Below are 18,653 nucleotides of genomic sequence, written 5' to 3' on the forward strand. Positions count from 1 at the left end.
TCGTGATATAATTGACATATAACATTGTTTTTGTTTTAGGTGCACAGCAATTTGAAACGTATATACAGTTGACCCTTGAACAACATGGACTTGAACTGTGTGGGTGCAGTGATATGTGGATTTTTAAAGTCCCTAATTTCTTAGAAATGCCTACGCGCAGGTAATAGTAGGTTATATACCTTGCCTTCCTTGTATATACTGGTTAGCATCCAGGGAGGAGGTCCACGATAATGTGCCCTTGGCCACTTTGTTCATGCAGTCTCCATCTGCTTCTGTAAATGAGGCTCATAGCAGAGAGGGAGAGATCATTGTGATGAATAGAAAGAGAGGCCCAGAGTTGGAAGGGCATACATTCTTGACAGAGGTTATATTTGTCATCATCTCAGGGATTAATAGGAGACATCATTTTATCACCATAATCCCATAAGGTTTGTTGGTATTGTCTCCGAATTACAGAGTTTTTCATCTGACTGCACCAATCATGAGCATGCTGGTTGTAACACTGGGTGCACACTATCTCTGGGTACTCCTTAAATGAGACTTATAGGTAGTGCCTCATTGCTCTGTTTGTTTAATGGCACTATTTTACAATAGTGGAGTGGGTTCCATCTGATTTGGAGTAATAGTTGGTCTACAGGGCTTAGAAGGCACCTGTGAGTCACATGTGTTATCGTAGAGTCTGGCTTAACCAGAAGAGGTGTTGCCAGCAGTAGTAGAGCTAGGAGGAGGGATGCTAGCTTCTGTGCTGATTGGCCAACCCATAGAGTCAATGGTGTGGTTCCCATTTTCCCCACTCTGACCTGTGTTGTGTGTCTTTCTGTGGGTGCTTGCCAGTGGACATGGAATGGGTATGGGTAGAAACTTCTCAGGTAAGGAAGTGGCATCGCAGCAGAGTAGGGGTTAAAGTCTGAGGTGATCTTCAGGTTCTGATGCGGCTAGGAGTAGGGTTGCTGATTGTCTCCTGAGCATCATGCAAGTGCTGTTACCCAGTATAAGCGTAATTAGTTCCATCTCCTGGGTGTCGGGTGCAGGTCCATGTTGGCTCCATAAAGTACATGGGTGGCCTCTCCAAGTGATGGTGGGTGGTTTGCTTGGTTCACACTGACAATAGGCTGACTCAGGCTGAGGATGGCCCCAGAGCCAGTGGTCCACATCAGCTCCTTATTAAGACCAACGGGGAGTGGTCATGTACATGGGCTGACCCTCCATCCCCAGATGACTCAGGGTCTCCAATCTCCAAGGTCAGTTCTAATGTTATGGGTGCACTCAAATACTTGTGCTACCTCTTGGCCAGGCTAATGAGATGCAGGACGAGGCTGTGAAAATGTAGACTGCAATACAGAAAAGAGTGATACCATCCAAATTGATGCAGAGGCATTCCAGATTTTGAGTCCCAACCACTTAAGACCATCCAGGATCAAACTGCCAACTGATTGTCCTGCTGACTGGGTACACCCCATGCCAGTTCCTTGATCATAACCAACATCCTGCCTTAAATGATGAATTTGAGAATTTGGGGAAGGGGTTATCAAGGTAAAGATCGGACTGTGGGATTGCAGTGGCCCATGACGAGCTTAGTTTGACAGTATTTTGACAGGTTGCCTGAGAGAGGAAGTCCCTCACACAGGACACCTTCCAGAGACTGCTGCACAGCACCACTACCCAGAAAGGGAAGAGGGCAAAGGAACTCCTGAGAGAGAGAAAGGGGAGAAGAGCCTAGTGCTGTTGCTCAGCAGTAAAAGGGAGAGTGTCTGGGCCAGAGCCCTTCAAGGAGCAGCAGCAGGTTAGGATCTTTCATACCCTAGAATTCTTCTTGTGTATGGCTAGCTGATGTTGGGTACAGTTTCGTGGAGTATGCAAAGCAGGCAGTCTCTAAATGCCTAAAAGTATACTTACTTTGGCTGCATTTAAAACAATTGGATGTGTGAAAATTTGAGTTTGGTGCTGATGGACTTTCAACTAACAGTCTCAGCTTGCTGTGAAGAAATAATTCAGGGGCTAATATACAGGGCATCTTTAGCTTATTTATGGGTGTGGTGTGTGTGTGTGTGTGTGTGTGTGTGTGTGTGTGTGTGTACTTCCAATGATAGGGACTAGGTCTCTTTGGAGAATGGCTGATTCCAGGACTGGGGGAAGTCAAGTACAGATGAACAGGAATGACTTATAGTGCCAAAAAGTAAGGAAATGATTAATGATGGGAACATAGCAAAAGGATACAAGTGAACGAGTCACTCAATGGAAATGGCAGAGTCAAACCTCAGACAACTGTCACTTCTATAAAATACTGAGACAATTGGCAAAAACTGTCAGAATCATTTTTTCTCAGGACCCTGGAAATTAGTCACAGGTTTGCTGAAAGCTGGGAAGTGTTTATTCAAGGAAAACAGCAGAAACTCAGTAAGAATAGAATGCAGTGTGTTTTACAATGCGTTCCCATCCCGCCTCTCAAGCTCCATGGGAGCCTCACGCACTAAAAAGTCCCCAATCACAGCGAAGAAACAGCGACCTGATCGCTACTGGAAGCGGCAGAATGGGGTTGGAGCTTTTTAAAACCTCCATTCCCAGAGAATTTTTATCATTATTTGTTCTGGCTGGTGGTTCCCTGGAAGACCCTGCTTGCAGGGCTAACTTTATTTGATCTTAGTCAGAGCTCACCCAGTGTGAAAGGTCTTTTCCTTGAGGGTGTTTGTTAAGAAAAATTACAGGAAGTTATCTAAATTTATAACTAATAGTTACAATGGACGTCAAATAATCTAAAAGGAAAAACTGGGGATGAGATGTTCACAGGGGCTTTGAAAAGCTCCTAGGAATCCAGAAAGCTACTAATAGCTAAGAATTTAAAAAGCAGAAAACAAACAAATAACAAGTCACCTCTCCCAGGTTTTACAGATTGATTCTGTGTGTGGGTATTCCTTTATAGCTTAGCCAGGCTATTTGCATTCTGCCTTCACCTTCACTTCCTGTTTGTACTGAGCCTGGAGATGAAAGCTGAGGATCTTCTCATGTCTTTTCTGTGTCATGTGTCATGCCCAGGTTATATACATGTCTTTCTAAATTACCCACTATACACAGGCACTTTTGAATGCCCCAATTTCCTAAAGAGACTCCTTAGCTTTTCTTCCCAGGTTTTGGCATGTTTATTATTTGCCTCAACTGTAATCTTGAACCAGGTTGCAGCAGTTTGTTCCTTTTCCTTACAACATTTTTGACGAATGCCCTCTATGTAGCCTATTTTCAGGTCTGAGAGAATTCCAAATGAGGTGAAACAGACAAGCACCTCTATCAGTCCCTCACGTAGTCTGTGAGAGGTCAAAGCAGACAAACATTTCATTGCAAATAAGGTCTTCTCTGCTCCCTCTAGAACCAGGGACTAGGGTTCCATGATGGGAATGCAGGCTGCCTTCTTCAAGACTGCTGCCGAGCTGACAAGGGGAGTCGGTCAAGTACAAGTAAAAATACTACAGTGCTTTCCTATCATTTTAAAATTTACTTTTTTTATTCGGCATTCTTTTAGTGGCTTGTAAACCTGTTTTCAGCAATTCTTACAATTTACAATGTTGATTCTTATAATTTTTGCTCAATTTTTCAGTGTTTCTGTAGAGGTATGGGGCTTGGGAACTACCTGCTCTGACATTTTTGCTGATACCACCCCTTTAGTATTCCTTGTAAGGCAGCTCTGTTACAAATGAATTCCTTCAGTTTTTGTTTAACTCAAAATATATTAATGTTCCTTCATTTTTGGAGGAAAGTTTGTTAGATATAGAATACTTTAGTTGACTGTGTTTTTTTTTTCTCTCTCAGCACTTTAACTATGTCCTCCCACTGCCTTCTGGCCTCCATGGTTTCTGATGAGAAATCAACTGTTAATCTTACTGAGGCTCCCTTTTGCATGATGAGTTACTTCTCTGTCACTGCCTTCAAGATTCTTTTATCTCTGGCTTTTATAATGTATCTAGTATGGATCTCTTTGAATTTATTCTTCTTGGAGTTTGTTGAGCTTCTTGAATGTGTATTTTAATGTTTTTAATCAATTTTGAGAATTTTCTTTTTTTAAAATTAAAGTTTATTGGTAAAGTTACATAGGTTTCATGTGTACAATTCAGTAATACATTATCTCTATCACATTGGGTTGTGTGTTCACCACCCAGATTCAGTTCTCCTTCCATCACCATATATTTGACCCTGTTTACCCTCTTCTACCACCCACCTCCTCCCTGCCTCTCTGGTAACTGCTAAGCTATTGTTTATGTCTATGAGTTTTTGTTTCTTTATTTGTTTGTCTTGTTCCTTTGTTGCTTTCAGTTTTATATCACACATATCAGTGAAATCATATCGTTCTTGGCTTTTTCTGTGTGACTTATTTTGCTTAGCATAATAATCTCAAGATCCATGCATGTTGTCACAAATGGCACTATTTCATCTTTTCTTATGGCAGAATGGTATTCCATTGTGTATATATACCATATCATCTTTCTCCAACCATCTGTTGAAGGACACTTTGGTTATTTCCATATCTTGGCCACCATAAATAAAGCTGCAATGAACATCAGAGCACATATATCTTTATGGATAAATGTTTTCATATTTTTTGGGTAAATACCCAGGAGAGGGATTGCTGGGTCATATGGTAATTCTAGTCTTAATTTTTTGAAGAACCTCCACACTGCCTTCCATAACGGCTGCACCAGTCTGTATTCCCATCAACAGTGTATGAGGAGGGTTCTTTTTTCTCCATAGCTTCCCCAACACTTGCTATTATTTGTCTTGTTGATGATAGCCCTTCTAACTGGTGTGAGGCAATATCTCATTCTGGTTTCTATTTGCATTTCTCTGATGATTAGTGATGTAGAGCATCTTTTCACATGTCTATTGGCTATCAAACTAAAAAGCTTCTGCAGAGCAAAAGAAACCATCGACAAAATAAAGAGGAAACCAACCAAATGGGAGAAGATATTTGCAAACAATGCCTCCTATAAGGGGCTAATATCCAAAGTGTATAAGGAACTCATACAACTCAACAACAAAAACAAACAATCCAATTAAAAAATAGGCAGAGGACCTGAATAGACATTTCTCCAAATTTGAGAATTTTCAGTCACTATTCCTCAAATGTTCTTTCTGCCCCTTTCTCTCCCCTGTCCTTCAGAGAATCCATCTGTGCATATGCATGTTATGCATGTGCTTGATGGCATTCCACAGGTGTCTCCAAGCTGTGTTCTGTTATCATCATTACTTTTTCATTCAGTTTCTCAGACTGGATAATCTCAATTGACATATCTTCATATTTTCTGATTCTTTTTTCTGCCACCTCAAGTTTACTATTGAACTTTTATATTGAATATTTCATTTCAGTTATAACTTTCAAATCTAGACCTTATATTTTGTTCTTTTTCATAATTTCTTTCTCTTTATTGATTCCCTCTATTTGTTGAGACATCATTCTCCTGGTTTCCGTAAGTTGTTTTCCCATGTTATAAAAGGCCTAGCTAAGTAATAAATGAGTACTCCAACACAAAGTCAATCTATGAAGAGTGGGGAAGTATTATTCATTCATTCATTCTTTCTTTCTTTCTTTCATTCATTTATTCAAATAAATATCTTTCAAAACAATAGTTGACCATAAATTAAAGGAGCAGAGGCCAGAGACTTCAGAGACCACACCCAACAAAAAATAGACTTTACAAAAAGTTTATAAAAGTCACTAAACAAACTACTACATCCCATAGCAAGTAACAAAAACATACCCTAATGAGGCAGAAGAATCTGGTTTCCAGAGTTACCATATTATACTATTTAAAATGTTTAGTTCTCAACAAAAAATTACCAAGTATGCAAACGAACAATGAAGTATGACCCATTTACAGGAGAAATTAAGAGCCATTTGTCCATGAGGAGGCACAGACATTGAGTTCGCTAGACAAAGATTTTAAATCAACCGTCTTTTTTCTTTTTGAGCTCACACCATGTTGTGTTGGGGAGAGTATTTATAGGGGCGGGTAGAAGAAGGTGAGTCATGGAGTGGAGGACATTGTGGGTACAAGGCAGACAAGGGTTTACAGAATGGCCTCTGCACCCACCCCAACCGTGGGAGGGGCAGGAGAGCAGCTGGGGCCCGGGAAGATGGGCTGGGAAAGGACCGTGGTGGGGACCGAGTGCCTGGGCTGAGGGGCTCAGGGGCTTGTAAACATTGACCACTCTCAGAAGGGGATAGGGTGGGGGAGGATGCCTCCTAAACTTCCTCACAGGGTTAAGGCCTCTTCAGGATCAAGGTCTCTAGCTAAGGGTATTGGGAAGGAAAAGAGGGAAAGAGTGTCCTCCCCCTTCCCCTTGCACTGGCTTCAGTAGGGGTGGAGGTAGTTACATTCAGTCACAACAGTACTGCCCCCAACACTTCTAATGCTGTCAAATACTAGTGCAAGGAAAAGGGGAGCTGGAGGGCCAGCAGCAGCAAGTCATTTCCCCCAGCCCTTCACCCTCTTACTGCTTGAGAGAGAATATTGTCTTTTCACAGATGCTAACACTGTTGAAACCATGGAGAAGCAGATAGAGGGAGCCCCTCCACCCTGGAGGCCAGCTTTATCCCCCAACACTGACCCAGTTATCACTTTGGTGCAAACACACACACACACACACACACCACCACCACCACCACCACCACCACCACCACCAACAGCAACAACAACAACAACAAGTGGTCTCTCTGGGAATGGATGGGTGGTGGGGAACACTGTGGCCTCTCCCCATTTTGCCAGGGTAGGAAGCATAAATACATTTGTGGGAGGGTGGCAGTGGCAGAATCCTGCCTTAATATTGTACTCTGAGCAATGAGATCAACAGGAGAAGTTAGATGAGAAACCCAAAAGACACAACAAACTGTTAAAATCAAACAAACACCCCACAAATGGAGATAAACCCAAGCAGGTGACTGGGGATAAGTTGGTGAGCAGTAGAAAGACCGCCTCCCCCTGACCCAGGAAAAACAGACATTTCTATTCTTGACCGCCCTCCCCCCACACACACACACCTTATCCAACGCTAAAAAACATGTCAGGAGTAGAAAGGGGAGAGGCCACTCACTCCTCTCCAGTTTGGTCAATGGAGGGGTCAGGGAAGAGCTGGGTGGTCCACATCCCATATACCCAGCCAGCTGTGGGGGGCCTCCCCTCTAATAGCCCCCCTACACACTGCAACCTGAAGCCCCAAGCTGCCCACTCCCTTGACCTCCCAGGCCGTTCCTCTTGTCTACTTCACATTCATTAAGTGGTGCCTCTCTCTCCACCTCCTGAGGGAAATTGCCCCCACCTCACTCCAGGTTGAGGCAAGGGGTGTTCAACTCTCTTACATATAGTCGAAGAGTTACAGGAAACCAGCAGAGAAAAATGCCTCAACGTAGAGTATTATATAAAGAAATCAAACATATTCTAAAGCTGAAAAGTACAATAACTGAAATGAAAAGTCCACTAGAGGGTTTTGACAGCAGATTTAAACAAAAGAGTCAGAGACCTTGACAATAGGATGATTGAAATTATCAAGTCCGAGGAGCAAACAGAAAAATAAACAAAAGAGAACAGAGCCTAAGGGACCTGTAGGACACCATCAAGAATACAAACATATGCATTATGGGAGTCTCATAAGTAGGAGAAAAAGAAAGGGGCAGAAAGAATATATGAATAATCAAAAACTTCCCAAAATTGATAAAATTCATGTATCTTCAAATCAAAAAAGCTAATGAACTCTAAGTAGGAAAAACTCAGAGACCCATACCAAGACATAATTAAAATATCACAAGCTAAAGAGAGAGTATATTGAAAGCAGCATGAGAAAGAAGTGACTCATCCTCAATAAGATTAACAGCCAATTGCTCAGTAGAAGATTCCTTGGCCAAAAGGTGGCATATTTAATAAGTGCTGGGGGAAAGACACTGTCAACCAAAAATTCTATATCTGGCAAAACTGTCCTTCAAAAAATGAAGCTCAATTAAGATATTATGAGATAAGCAAAATCTGAGGAAGTTTGTGGCTACTAGACATGTCCTTCTTTATAAATGCTAAAGTGTGTGTCCTTCAGGTTTACATGAAAGAACACTAGATAGTAACTGGAAGCCACATAAAGAAATGAAGAACACTGGTAAACATAACTACTGAAGAACAAAGGGAAGAAAGGACAATTTTTAAAAATAAACAGTGCTGACATAATCAGTTATCCATATGGGTACCCAAATTGTATGCAAGTATCAATTCCATGACATGTACAAAAGAAACTAAAACATTTAGAAGAGTGAACATATAGAATACTTTTTTACTGTGTGGTATGTGAGGGTTGCCTGAAATCAGAATAGACATACAGAAATCAGTATAATCATATTTTTGGCTTTTACTCTTTATTTTTTTCCTATATGATTTAAAATATGTGTAAAATAATGACTAAAGATCCATATTAATGGACACCAATGTATAAAGATGTAATTTGTTAAGCAAAAACATAAAAGGTGAGGGATGAGCTATATAGGAGGACAGTTTTTGGATACTATTGAAGCAAAAGTCTCCAGATGTCCCCAGAAAAAATTTTATGATCAAAACCTTCTTAATCCACTTTATATGTAATCACAATCTTGAATCTCATGACATTCATTGCTTTGCTTCATGGTTTTAGCCCCTATGTTTACATCTGTAAACAATACAATTTAGCTTTGCTTATTTTTGAGTTGTATATAGATGGAATCATACTAGATTTTTTTTTTTTTTTAAAGATTTTATTGGGGAAGGGGAACAGGACTTTATTTGGGAACAGTGTGCACTTCCAGGACTTTTTCTCCAAGTCAAGTTGTTGTCCTTTCAATCTTAGTTGTGGAGGGTTCTATTCAGCTTCAAGTTGTTGTTCTTTCAGTCTTAGTTGTGGAGGGCGCAGCTCAGCTCCAGGTCCAGTTGCCGTTTCTAGTTGCAGGGGGCACAGCCCACCATCCCTTGCGGGAGTCGAACCGGCAACCTTGTGGTTGAGAGGACACGCTCCAACCAACTGAGCCATCCGGGAGCTCAGCGGCAGCTCAGCTCAAGGTGCCGTGTTCAATTTTAGTTGCAGGGGGCGCTGCCCACCATCCCTTGCGGGAGTTGAGGAATTGAACTGGCAACCTTGTGGTTGAGAGCCCGTGCTCTAACCAACAACTGAGCCATCTGGGAGGCAGCTCAGCTCAAGGTGCCGTGTTCAATCTTAGTTGCAGGGGGCAGAGCCCACCATCCCTTGCGGGACTCGAGGAATTGAACTGACAACCTTGTGGTTGAGAGACCACTGGCCCATATGGGAATCGAACCGGCAGCCTTCGGAGTTAAGAGCACAGAGCTCTAACCGCCTGAGCCACCGGGCTGGCCCCTAGATTTATTTTTTTTGTCTTCTTTTGTTCAACCTTCTGTAAGATTCATCAGTGTTGTTTCATGTAGCTCTAGTTTATTTGCATTGTTTATTATTCCTGTTGTATGATTCTACCACAGCTTATTTATCCATTCTACCATTTGTGAATTTTGGATTGTTTCTAATTTGGGGCTACTATGATGCTTTTATGAACAGTCTTGTTTACATATCATGGTTCGCTTGTCAAGAGCTTCTCAAAGGTACAATTTTAGGAGTGGTGATAGAAATATCTCCAACTTTACTACTTAATAACAAACTGTTTTCTAAAGGGACAGAACAATATGCACTATCTCCAGTGCTGAATGAGTTCCTGTAGTGACATACTGAACAACACTTGTAACTCTCAAGCTTTTTTTTATTTCTTCCCAATCTGAGGGTATAGAGCGGTATCTCAGCATGGTTTAATATGCACTTCCTTGAATAATAATGGTTTTTAAGTAAAATTTCATATAATTTGGCCATTTTATGAAGCACACATTTTCTATTTTTTGCCTGCTTTTTTCTCATTGAAGAGACTTTGGAATATATTTTTAAATTTAGAAAAAATATACATATATACTCTACATTTTAATTCTTTGTTGTTTATATATGTTTCAAATATTTTCTGACACTTCTTACTTTGTTTTCAATTTTTAAATGGTACTTTTCATGTATAAAACTTTTAAATTTTAATTAAATTATAAATCTGTTCCTTAATGGGTAGTTCTTTCATGACCAATTCAAGCAACCCTAACATACCACACAGAAAAAAAATATTATTCTATATATTCACTCTTTTAAATGTTTCATAGTTTATTTTGTACATGTCATGGAATTGATACTTGGATACAACTTGGGTACCCATATGGGTAACTGATTATCCCAGCACTGTTTATTTTTAAAAATTATCCTTTCTTCTCTTTGTTCTTCAGTGCCATTTCCCTGTGATATCATTCCCATATATTCATGGGTCTGTTTCTGGGCTCTCTATTCTTTCACCTTGATCAGTCGATCTCTCTCTCTCTCTCTCTCTCTCTCTCTCTCCCCACCAATACGGCACTGTCTTAATTTTATTTATAGTAAGTGTTGATATCATACCTTAATATCCTTTTTTTTACTATGCCTTAGCTATTCTTAGCCTTTTGCATTTCTGTGTATGTTGTAGAATCATATTATCAACTTCAGAAGGAAATGTGTTGAGATTGCTTTGAATGTGTGTGTGTGTGTGTGTGTGTGTGTGTGTCTGAGGATATTAACATATTTTCACCACTGAGTCTTCTGATCCAGGAACATGATATTCTCTGTTTACTTGGGTTTTCTTTAATAGATCTTATTAGAGATTTATAATTTTACCTCAAAAGGTTGTGCACACATTTTGTTACATGTATTCCTAGGTATTTTGAAAATTTTTCTTCCATTGTGATTAGTATCTCTTTTATTTCATTTGTAAATTGCTGATATGTAAAATTGAAACGTGGTAGATTTTAATTTTAATTTGTTCATTTTGTATCCAGCAAAGTTACTAAAATATCTTATCATACTAATAGTTTACCAGAAGATTATTTGTGATTTGCTACATAAATTAACATCTTATTGTTGTTTCATCCTTTCCAATCATGATGCATTTATTTTTATTTACCTTGTTGCTCAGGCTCACTTCTCCAATAAAAATGTTAAACAGCAGAAGTAATGGTGGGTTGTTTTGTTCCTGATTATAAAGGGAACTATTTCAGTGTTGTACCAGTAAGGATGCTTTATGGTAGCTTTTATATAGACACATTTCTCAAAATAGCAGTTACCCTTTATTCCTTGTTTGCTAAGATTTTTTATCAATATAAATGAATATTGAATTCAAGTAAATAAATTTATGCATCTTTTAAGTTTATCATATGATTTTTATCCTTTAATCCGTTAATGTGATGAAGTACGTTGACAGATTTTCTAATATTGCAACAACCTTACATTCCTACGGTATTCTTATCTTGACAATGATATATTGTCTATGATGTATTATTTATATTATTGGATTTATTTTTAAATTTTGCACGTATGTTCATAATTGTCACTGGCCTGTAATTTTGTTTTAATGCCTTTGTCAGATTTTAGTATCATTTTATGCTAGCCTTATAAAATGTTGGGGAGTGTTCACTTATTTCTATTCCCTGAAAATTGTGTAAGATTTGGAGTTACTTTTTCATTAAATACTTAGCAGAACTAAGCAGTGATGCCTAGAGTTTTATTTTAGGGAAAACTTTTCTTTTCAAGTCAGGTTTACTGAAGTATAATTTATATGCAGTTCATTCACTCTTTATAGGTATACGGTTCAGTGGATTTTGACAAAGATACTCGTATACACATCATATGCCACAGGCCATTTCCATTAACCCCAAAATTCTCTTGTGCCCCTTTGTGTTCAATCTCCTCTCCTTACCCCCAGGCCCAGGAACTGCTGACTTGGTTTCTGTTTCTATAGTTTTGCATTTATTTTCAAGAATGTCCTATAAGTGGATTCATACAGTACATAGCCTTTGTTACTGACTTCTTTCACTTAGCATAACATTTTTGAGACTCATCCTTGCTTTTGCATTTATCAGAATTTTGTTCCTGTTTATTGTTGAGTAGTATTCCACTATGTAGGAAACCACAATTTGTTTACCTGCTCACCAATTGATGAACATTTGGGTTGTTCCTAGTTTCTGGCTATTACCAATAAATTTCCTATAAACATTCATGCACAGCGTTTGCATAGATGCAGTCACCCTGCAGAGGCAGATCTGCCAAGTTTGGTCTGGATGTCACGACTGATAATGCCACCCACACACAAGAAAAGACTTCTTACTCACATAATGAGGCTTTTTGGGGAGAGCAGGATGGCTACCAGGCAGGTGCCAAAAATGACTCGAAAGATCAAGGAAAAGAGGCTGGGTTGGGGTTTTTATGGTGGTTAGGGGGTGGGGCTAGGGTGAGGGCTCCTGAGCCTGGGCAGGGATTTGATGGTTTGAAACTCCCCTCTTCATCAAGGAAGGGAGCACCTGGGCTGAGCTCGTCTGCTTGCCTAGATGTGGGGAAGAGAGTAAGAGAGAGGTCTTAGGTTTAAAAACTGTCAACAAACTTTTTATTTTTTAAAGAATAAAATGCTAACCACCATCTGAGCCTTCAGCGAGTTATAATCTGTTTGCTGGTGGAGAGTCTTGCCTTGATGTTGGTGGCTGATAGATCAGGGTGGTAGTTGCTGAAGGTTGGGTTGGCTGTGGCAATGTCTTGTTTTCTTTTATTTCCTCTTCTCCGCCTCTCCCCCTCCATCCCCACTCAGGTTCAAGCCGTTGTTTCTCAGTCTAGTTGCGTAGGACACAGCTCCATGGCCCATGCCGGTATTATGAGCCTGGCGCTCCCCCAGCTGAGGCAGTCAGTCGCTGGTCATTGGTCGGCCACTCATAGCAGCTCACGGCAGCTCATGGCCTCACACAGCAGCCCACAGCTGCTCATGACAACCTTCAGCTGCTCACCGCATCCCAGCTCCAGGGAGAGCCGTTGTTCTTAGCTGTAGACGGCGAAGCTCACTGGCCCATGTGGGAATCAAACCAGCGACCTCAGCGTTAGGAGCGTGGCGCTCCAACCAGCTGAGTCACTGGGCCGGCCCAACATTTTTTTTTAATGGAGTTAGATTCTTTCTTACGGTACACATATCATTTTATTACTCTTGGGTAAATATGTGGAAATAAGATCACTGGTTCATGTGTAAGTGCATGTTTAACTTTACAAGAAACTGCCAAACTATTTGCCAAAGTGGCTGTGCCATTTTGCATTCCCACCAGCAACATGTGAGAGTTCCTGTTGCTCCACATCCTCATCAGCATTCATCATTTTTTCTCTTTAAAATTTTACCTATTCTAGTAGCTGTGGTTTTAATTTGCATTCCCCAATGACTAATGATACTGAACATTTTTCTTGTGCTTATTTGCCACCCACATCTCTGTTAATTTGAGGGGGAACACGCAACACTCTTCAATGCTATTTTTAATGAACATAAGACTATTCACTTTTCTTATTCCTTCTTGTGGGTAATCCTTTCCTAGGAATTTATTCATGTCAACGAAATTAAGAATTTATTTGTATATAATTATTCATAATACCTTCTGCTTTTCTCCTCTTTCACATTCCTGCTGTTGGCTTTTTGTGTGGTCTTTTTTTTTCATGTTTGTTAGTCTTGCTAGGGAGTTGTCAATGTAATTAGTCTTGTCAAAAAGCCAAATTTTAACGTTTGCTGTTCCTCTTTATTATGTCTTTTTTTTCTATTTTCTTAACTTGTTTTTATATTCATTTCAATTTTAAATTCATTTTTGTGTTCTCTTTTCTAACATTTTAAGATGGATGGAGGCACATTAATTTTCAGCCTTTCCTTTCTTTCCCAATGTAGGCACTTAGGCTATAAAATTTCACTGAATACTGGTTTAGCGTCACATTTTCATCATTTAGCTCAAAAATTTTAAACTTCTCTTTCAATGTATTCTTTGACGTGGTTATTTTATAGTATGCTTCTTAATTTTAAAACAAAATCTGATTGTTTTTGTCATTTATTTCTAAAATAATTTTATCGTGGTCAGAGAACATACTTTGAATAATATAAATTCTTTAACATTTACTGAGACTTGATTTATTTCGCAGTACATTCGTTTTTTGGTCAATGCTCTCTGTGTATGTGCAAAGAAAACGTGTTCTGTAGCTGCAGGTGTGATGTACGTATTGGGAAAGACGCTTTGTGACCTAATTCTTAGATTCTCTGTGACTTCTGCCTGTTTCTCTCTCTCTTGGTCAATGACCAATCTGAGATTAATTTCCCCTTTAGTACTTGATGAAGTACAATAACATGTCACTTTAGAAAAAGTAAATGACAGTCATCCTCCAATGTAAGGTATTCGCTGAAAGCCAGAGAAACTTGCCTTCTGCCACCACAGGGCAGACTGCTGAAAATCTGGCTGGCATCTTGTGATAAGATACCAAGCAGGGCTGCCAAGGAGACTAATGTACAGCCTCAGCAGGTCTCTTGTAAAAATCAGGCCCAGATACGGAAAGAATTGGGATATCTGAGTGAACAATCTGAGAATCTTGACTCCCTCCTTACCCTCCCCCCCCCAGTTGCCCTTCCTGATGGCAGAAACAGCCCCCTCCACATTACCAGGGGTATTAGCCTCTCCCGAGGGGGGTGTCTTGCACAGTGACGGTCTTCTCAGGGCCCATCCCTCACTCCTTATTGCCTCCGGTCTAGTGCCAAGAATCAGGGACCAGCAGAGCCTGGAAAGAGAAATGCAAACTCTGCTTTGGGAAGAAATGCCTACATAGCAAAAGAGTTATAAGACCTGCCTAATAATAGGGCATGGGGCATGTGTGTTAAAGGTAATCTTGGTGTTAGATGAGGGAAGGTAGAATTTAAGACTGGAAGGAGATAAGTTATTGACATGAGGCACTCACCTTTGATTAACGACTATTACTTGGGTGAAAACACCTGAAGCCACCCAGCAGAGTCCATCACGTTTGTGACAGAGTTCTAGAACTTTACTCAAGAGGAACTGACCTTCCTTTCAATCAGTGTGCTCTGGATCTGTAAGTTTAGAGCCGGGAGTTGGGTGTGGGAGCTTAACTTTCCACTGAGGTGGAAGACATCTAGTTCACTAATTCTCATGTTTTTTCTGTTTCTATAAATAAATAGCACTCTCATTGGTTCTCCATTTATATGACCCCTAGGGAACTATGGTGTATCAAACACCACCTCAGATCTCTGCAGGTCAAAAAGCACCTTGATCACCACTCCAACCTGCTTAGTTGGCCAGGGTCACCATGCACTGGGAACCTTCCCAAAGGCACGTCAGGACATTTCTCAGGTGAAGAGCAAGTTGCTGCACCTCAAATATCTCACCGATTATAAAAAAAGTTTTGGTGGGTCTCTTTGAAGTTTGAATTTGGAGGAAACAAGTACCAAATGGGACTACTGCTCTCATTCATTTATTAGCTAACCTTGGGCTCTCAGTGATGACAGGCCCGAGTTCCTGGGGATAGGAGTGGAGACAATTCTTTCAGGCGTCACAGCAATTTTCCTCTTAAGTAGAAGCTGCGATGACCACCCGACTACTCTGTTCTTTGTCAGTGGCCCAACAGGCAAAGAAAGGAGTGCCTATCACGACTGAGGTTATAACTGACAGTCAGGACTAGGACTGCTAGTACCGGTATGTAATGGGAGGAGGGTGGAGTGTGTCTGAAACCTAGAAATAACCGGGCTTTCTCTAAACTGAATCACCCAGCAATGTATCTCAGTGAGCACAGAAACAACCATGACCATCACCTTGGGGATGAAGGGTCACCCCACCAAGTAAATAGCCGAGACTGCCCAATGTACCATCAAACTGAAGGGAATCCAGCAGAGGGGACTCTCTTTTTCACTAACACTCTTGTAGGCTTCCAGACCAGAACTGGCCACCACCTGGGACTCTGATCACGCTTAGAGTGAGGATGCCTTCATTCTCCATGGAGGAGGCATCGTAGTGTAGTCGGAGGGGCATACATAATGGGAGGACCTGAGGGGTACAAAGTGTGGGCTGAGTTGGGACATATGTCCCTTCTCAAATTCCGCCGAACACTTCCTTCTCTCCCATCGTTGGCACCTCATCTGCACCAGGGTGCCCCCACTTTGGGGAACGACTGAGACACACACTGCAGCCACCTAGGTGCTGGATGGCATGACTAGAGGAGCACAGCAATCGGTCCCACACTGAGCCAGGACCTCAAAACCTGCACTCTCAGAGTCAAGGAGATTGGGATGTAAACCTACGCACCCCCACTGCCAATTGCAGGGAATGATAGAGAAGGCAACCTCGGTGTTGACCGGAATAGGAGATGAGCTGGGGAGCTGAGAACTGTGACCCTGAACCTGCTATAGACAGATTGCACTACTGGAACACATACCTGGGATTGGCCAAAGTCCTTCAGATTGTGACCCGGGGAAAGGCAGCCTCCATCCTTAGGCTCCTGTATCGTCATATGCCCATAAACACTTGGCATCATCTATCTAGCTTTCTCTACTTTTCCCTTTTATGGCCAGCCTAATAGTGTAAAGTGATGTCATTATTGTTTTATTTTGCTGTGATTACTAACAATTTTGAGAATTTTATCCTATACTTAGGGTTTGATTTGTTTCCTTCTGTAAATTACATTTCCTATTAGCTCATTTTTGGAGCTGCTGTCAACGGCATGTCTTTACTTTTGGTTATGGTGTCACTTGGACAAAGGATTTAAATTATAACAGACATTATTTTGTTACAGGTTTTGCTTTTGTATTATTCTGCTTTGCAGTCTTCTCTTTTTCTGAAAGTTTTCTCTGTAATTTTATTTTTTGTTTAGATCCTTTACACATAAGAAACTTATTTCTGTGCATGGTTATGATGAAGGAATCTAATTTTATATCATTTGGATAGCTAGTCCTTCCAACATAATTTACTGAAGCATTATTTTTCTACTCTGATTTGAAATGTCACCTATATTGTATACCAAATTTCAAAATATACGTGGGTCCGTTTCTTGATCCTCTATGCTGTTTGTCTATTCATGCAGATACCACTTTGTCTTCATAACTCACAGGGCAGGTCTCCTCATCCTCCATCCTTTTGTTTCTGTAGATTGTCTTGGCTATTCTTGTACCTTTACAGCTCCATATACATTTTATAATCATTTTCTCACATTCTACTTTAAAAACTGTAGCAATTTTATTGGTATTGCTTTCAATGTATGGCCACTTTAAAACAGTAATTCTTCTATCAATGAACATTTAATCTCTTTATTCTTCCAATTTTAGTATATGTGCTGCCGAAGCGAGCACAGGAATCTATTCTTTAGAAAAGCTTTCTTTTCTCCATAAAGTTTTTGTGTTAAAGATTATTCCATATTATAGTTTCTGCTGTTATTGTGAATGGGATACTTTTCCTAATTGTTGGTAGACTAATTTTAATATGTACCTACTCACCAAGCATGAAGAATTTTGCTTACTAATTCTAATAATTTTCTTGTGTTTCTACAGATAATACTGTTTAGAAATTATGGTAAATATACTTCTAATTTTTTAGAGCTTAATTTTGGTTTTTCAAAAAATATTACATTTATTAGCACCTCCAGGGCAATACTTAATTGTGGTAGTAATGTCACCGTTCCATTTTCCTAACGTCCCTGGAAATTTTTCTAATTATCATTAAGCATGTTTACTGTTTCTTTTAGATTCCTTTATCAGATTAAGAAAATTATCTTCCATCCCAGTTTCACTGAGATTTTATTTCTACTTAATCCATCTATCTTTAAAAAATGTTTTAAATCCTATGTATTTATGTATTCAAAGGGACTCTTTTTTAAAAAAAGGAATTTGAATTATGGTTAGCAATTAATATTTTGTGATTTGTAAAGATGTCACTCGTGGCCAAGCACTAGGAAGATTTTCTTCAGTGTTTTATATTTTATACAGAGTAGGTTGGGCTACATCAGCGGTTAGCTGAAGGATCTGAGGCAGGCTCGCAGAGGCCCACATGCTTCTGTAGGACTCAAGAGGGGCCAGTGAAGTCGTCACGTCCTCCAGGGGCATGGTACCCACTGCATGCTGTAAAGGAAGCCTTCAGAACTTGGATTTACAGGGCAAGAGCATACCATACTTCCTAAGTGTCTCTTTGCGGGGCCACGGCACCACACCTCGGTAGGCCGTGTTTTCCTGATAAGAAAACATCGGCCGCACAGCTCAGCAAGATTCACAGGCGCTCCCAGCACTTCCTGTGTTGCCATGAAGACTCCCTTCCAAGCCTCACGCACACCCACAGCAGGGTCCCTAAAGCTGCACAAGTTCTTGAGTAGGGCTTCCATACCAACACAACCCGACCCTAATGCGGCAGCTGAGGACAGAGTGCCTGGACCTGATTAGCTGCCTTCCCCTAAAAAATGACCAGGACTGTTTTCCTAGTCACCACGGATCAGGCGGACCCATACACTTGACTAACTTTCCCTTATCTGATCTCCAACCTCTTGCCAAAACCCCAGATCCTTTCCCTGTCTTCAGCAAAACCCCTAGTATCTCAGCTTACCTGAATTTTTCCCTTCATCTTCTGAAGGTAAAGCTATTTCCTTTCTTGCTGTGTTATATTTACTGCCGCTAATTTCTCCTCCCCTTTCTCTTTCCCCTTCTACTGTATTTAGGATGTGTTACTACTGCATCACAGCTCAGTGCACGAGTTTTAGAATATCAA

The 18,653-nt window shown here is 40.5% G+C and overlaps 1 protein-coding gene across 2 annotated transcripts in view; it reads right to left on the bottom strand.

The window, feature by feature from the left end:
- Positions 1 to 8,261: 8,261 nt before the first annotated feature.
- Positions 8,262 to 18,653, bottom strand: part of LOC109441014 (F-box/WD repeat-containing protein 12) — a 39,192-nt gene continuing 28,800 nt past the window's right edge. Inside the window, exons 10-11 of one of the 2 annotated variants that reach the window (XM_088793376.1) lie at positions 14,561 to 14,676; positions 8,262 to 12,944 (exon numbers count right to left, since the gene is read on the bottom strand). In XM_088793376.1, the coding sequence (XP_088649502.1) occupies positions 12,922 to 12,944; positions 14,561 to 14,676 (139 nt within the window). In that variant the 3' untranslated portion in view covers positions 8,262 to 12,921. The remainder of the gene's footprint in view (positions 12,945 to 14,560; positions 14,677 to 18,653) is intronic. The other variant, XM_088793374.1, reaches the window with a different exon arrangement.

This window comes from Rhinolophus sinicus, chromosome 16 (genome assembly GCF_057876585.1).
Source record: "Rhinolophus sinicus isolate RSI-liver-muscle chromosome 16, RSI-T2T, whole genome shotgun sequence".
In the NCBI taxonomy this organism is placed as follows: Eukaryota; Metazoa; Chordata; class Mammalia; order Chiroptera; family Rhinolophidae; genus Rhinolophus; species Rhinolophus sinicus.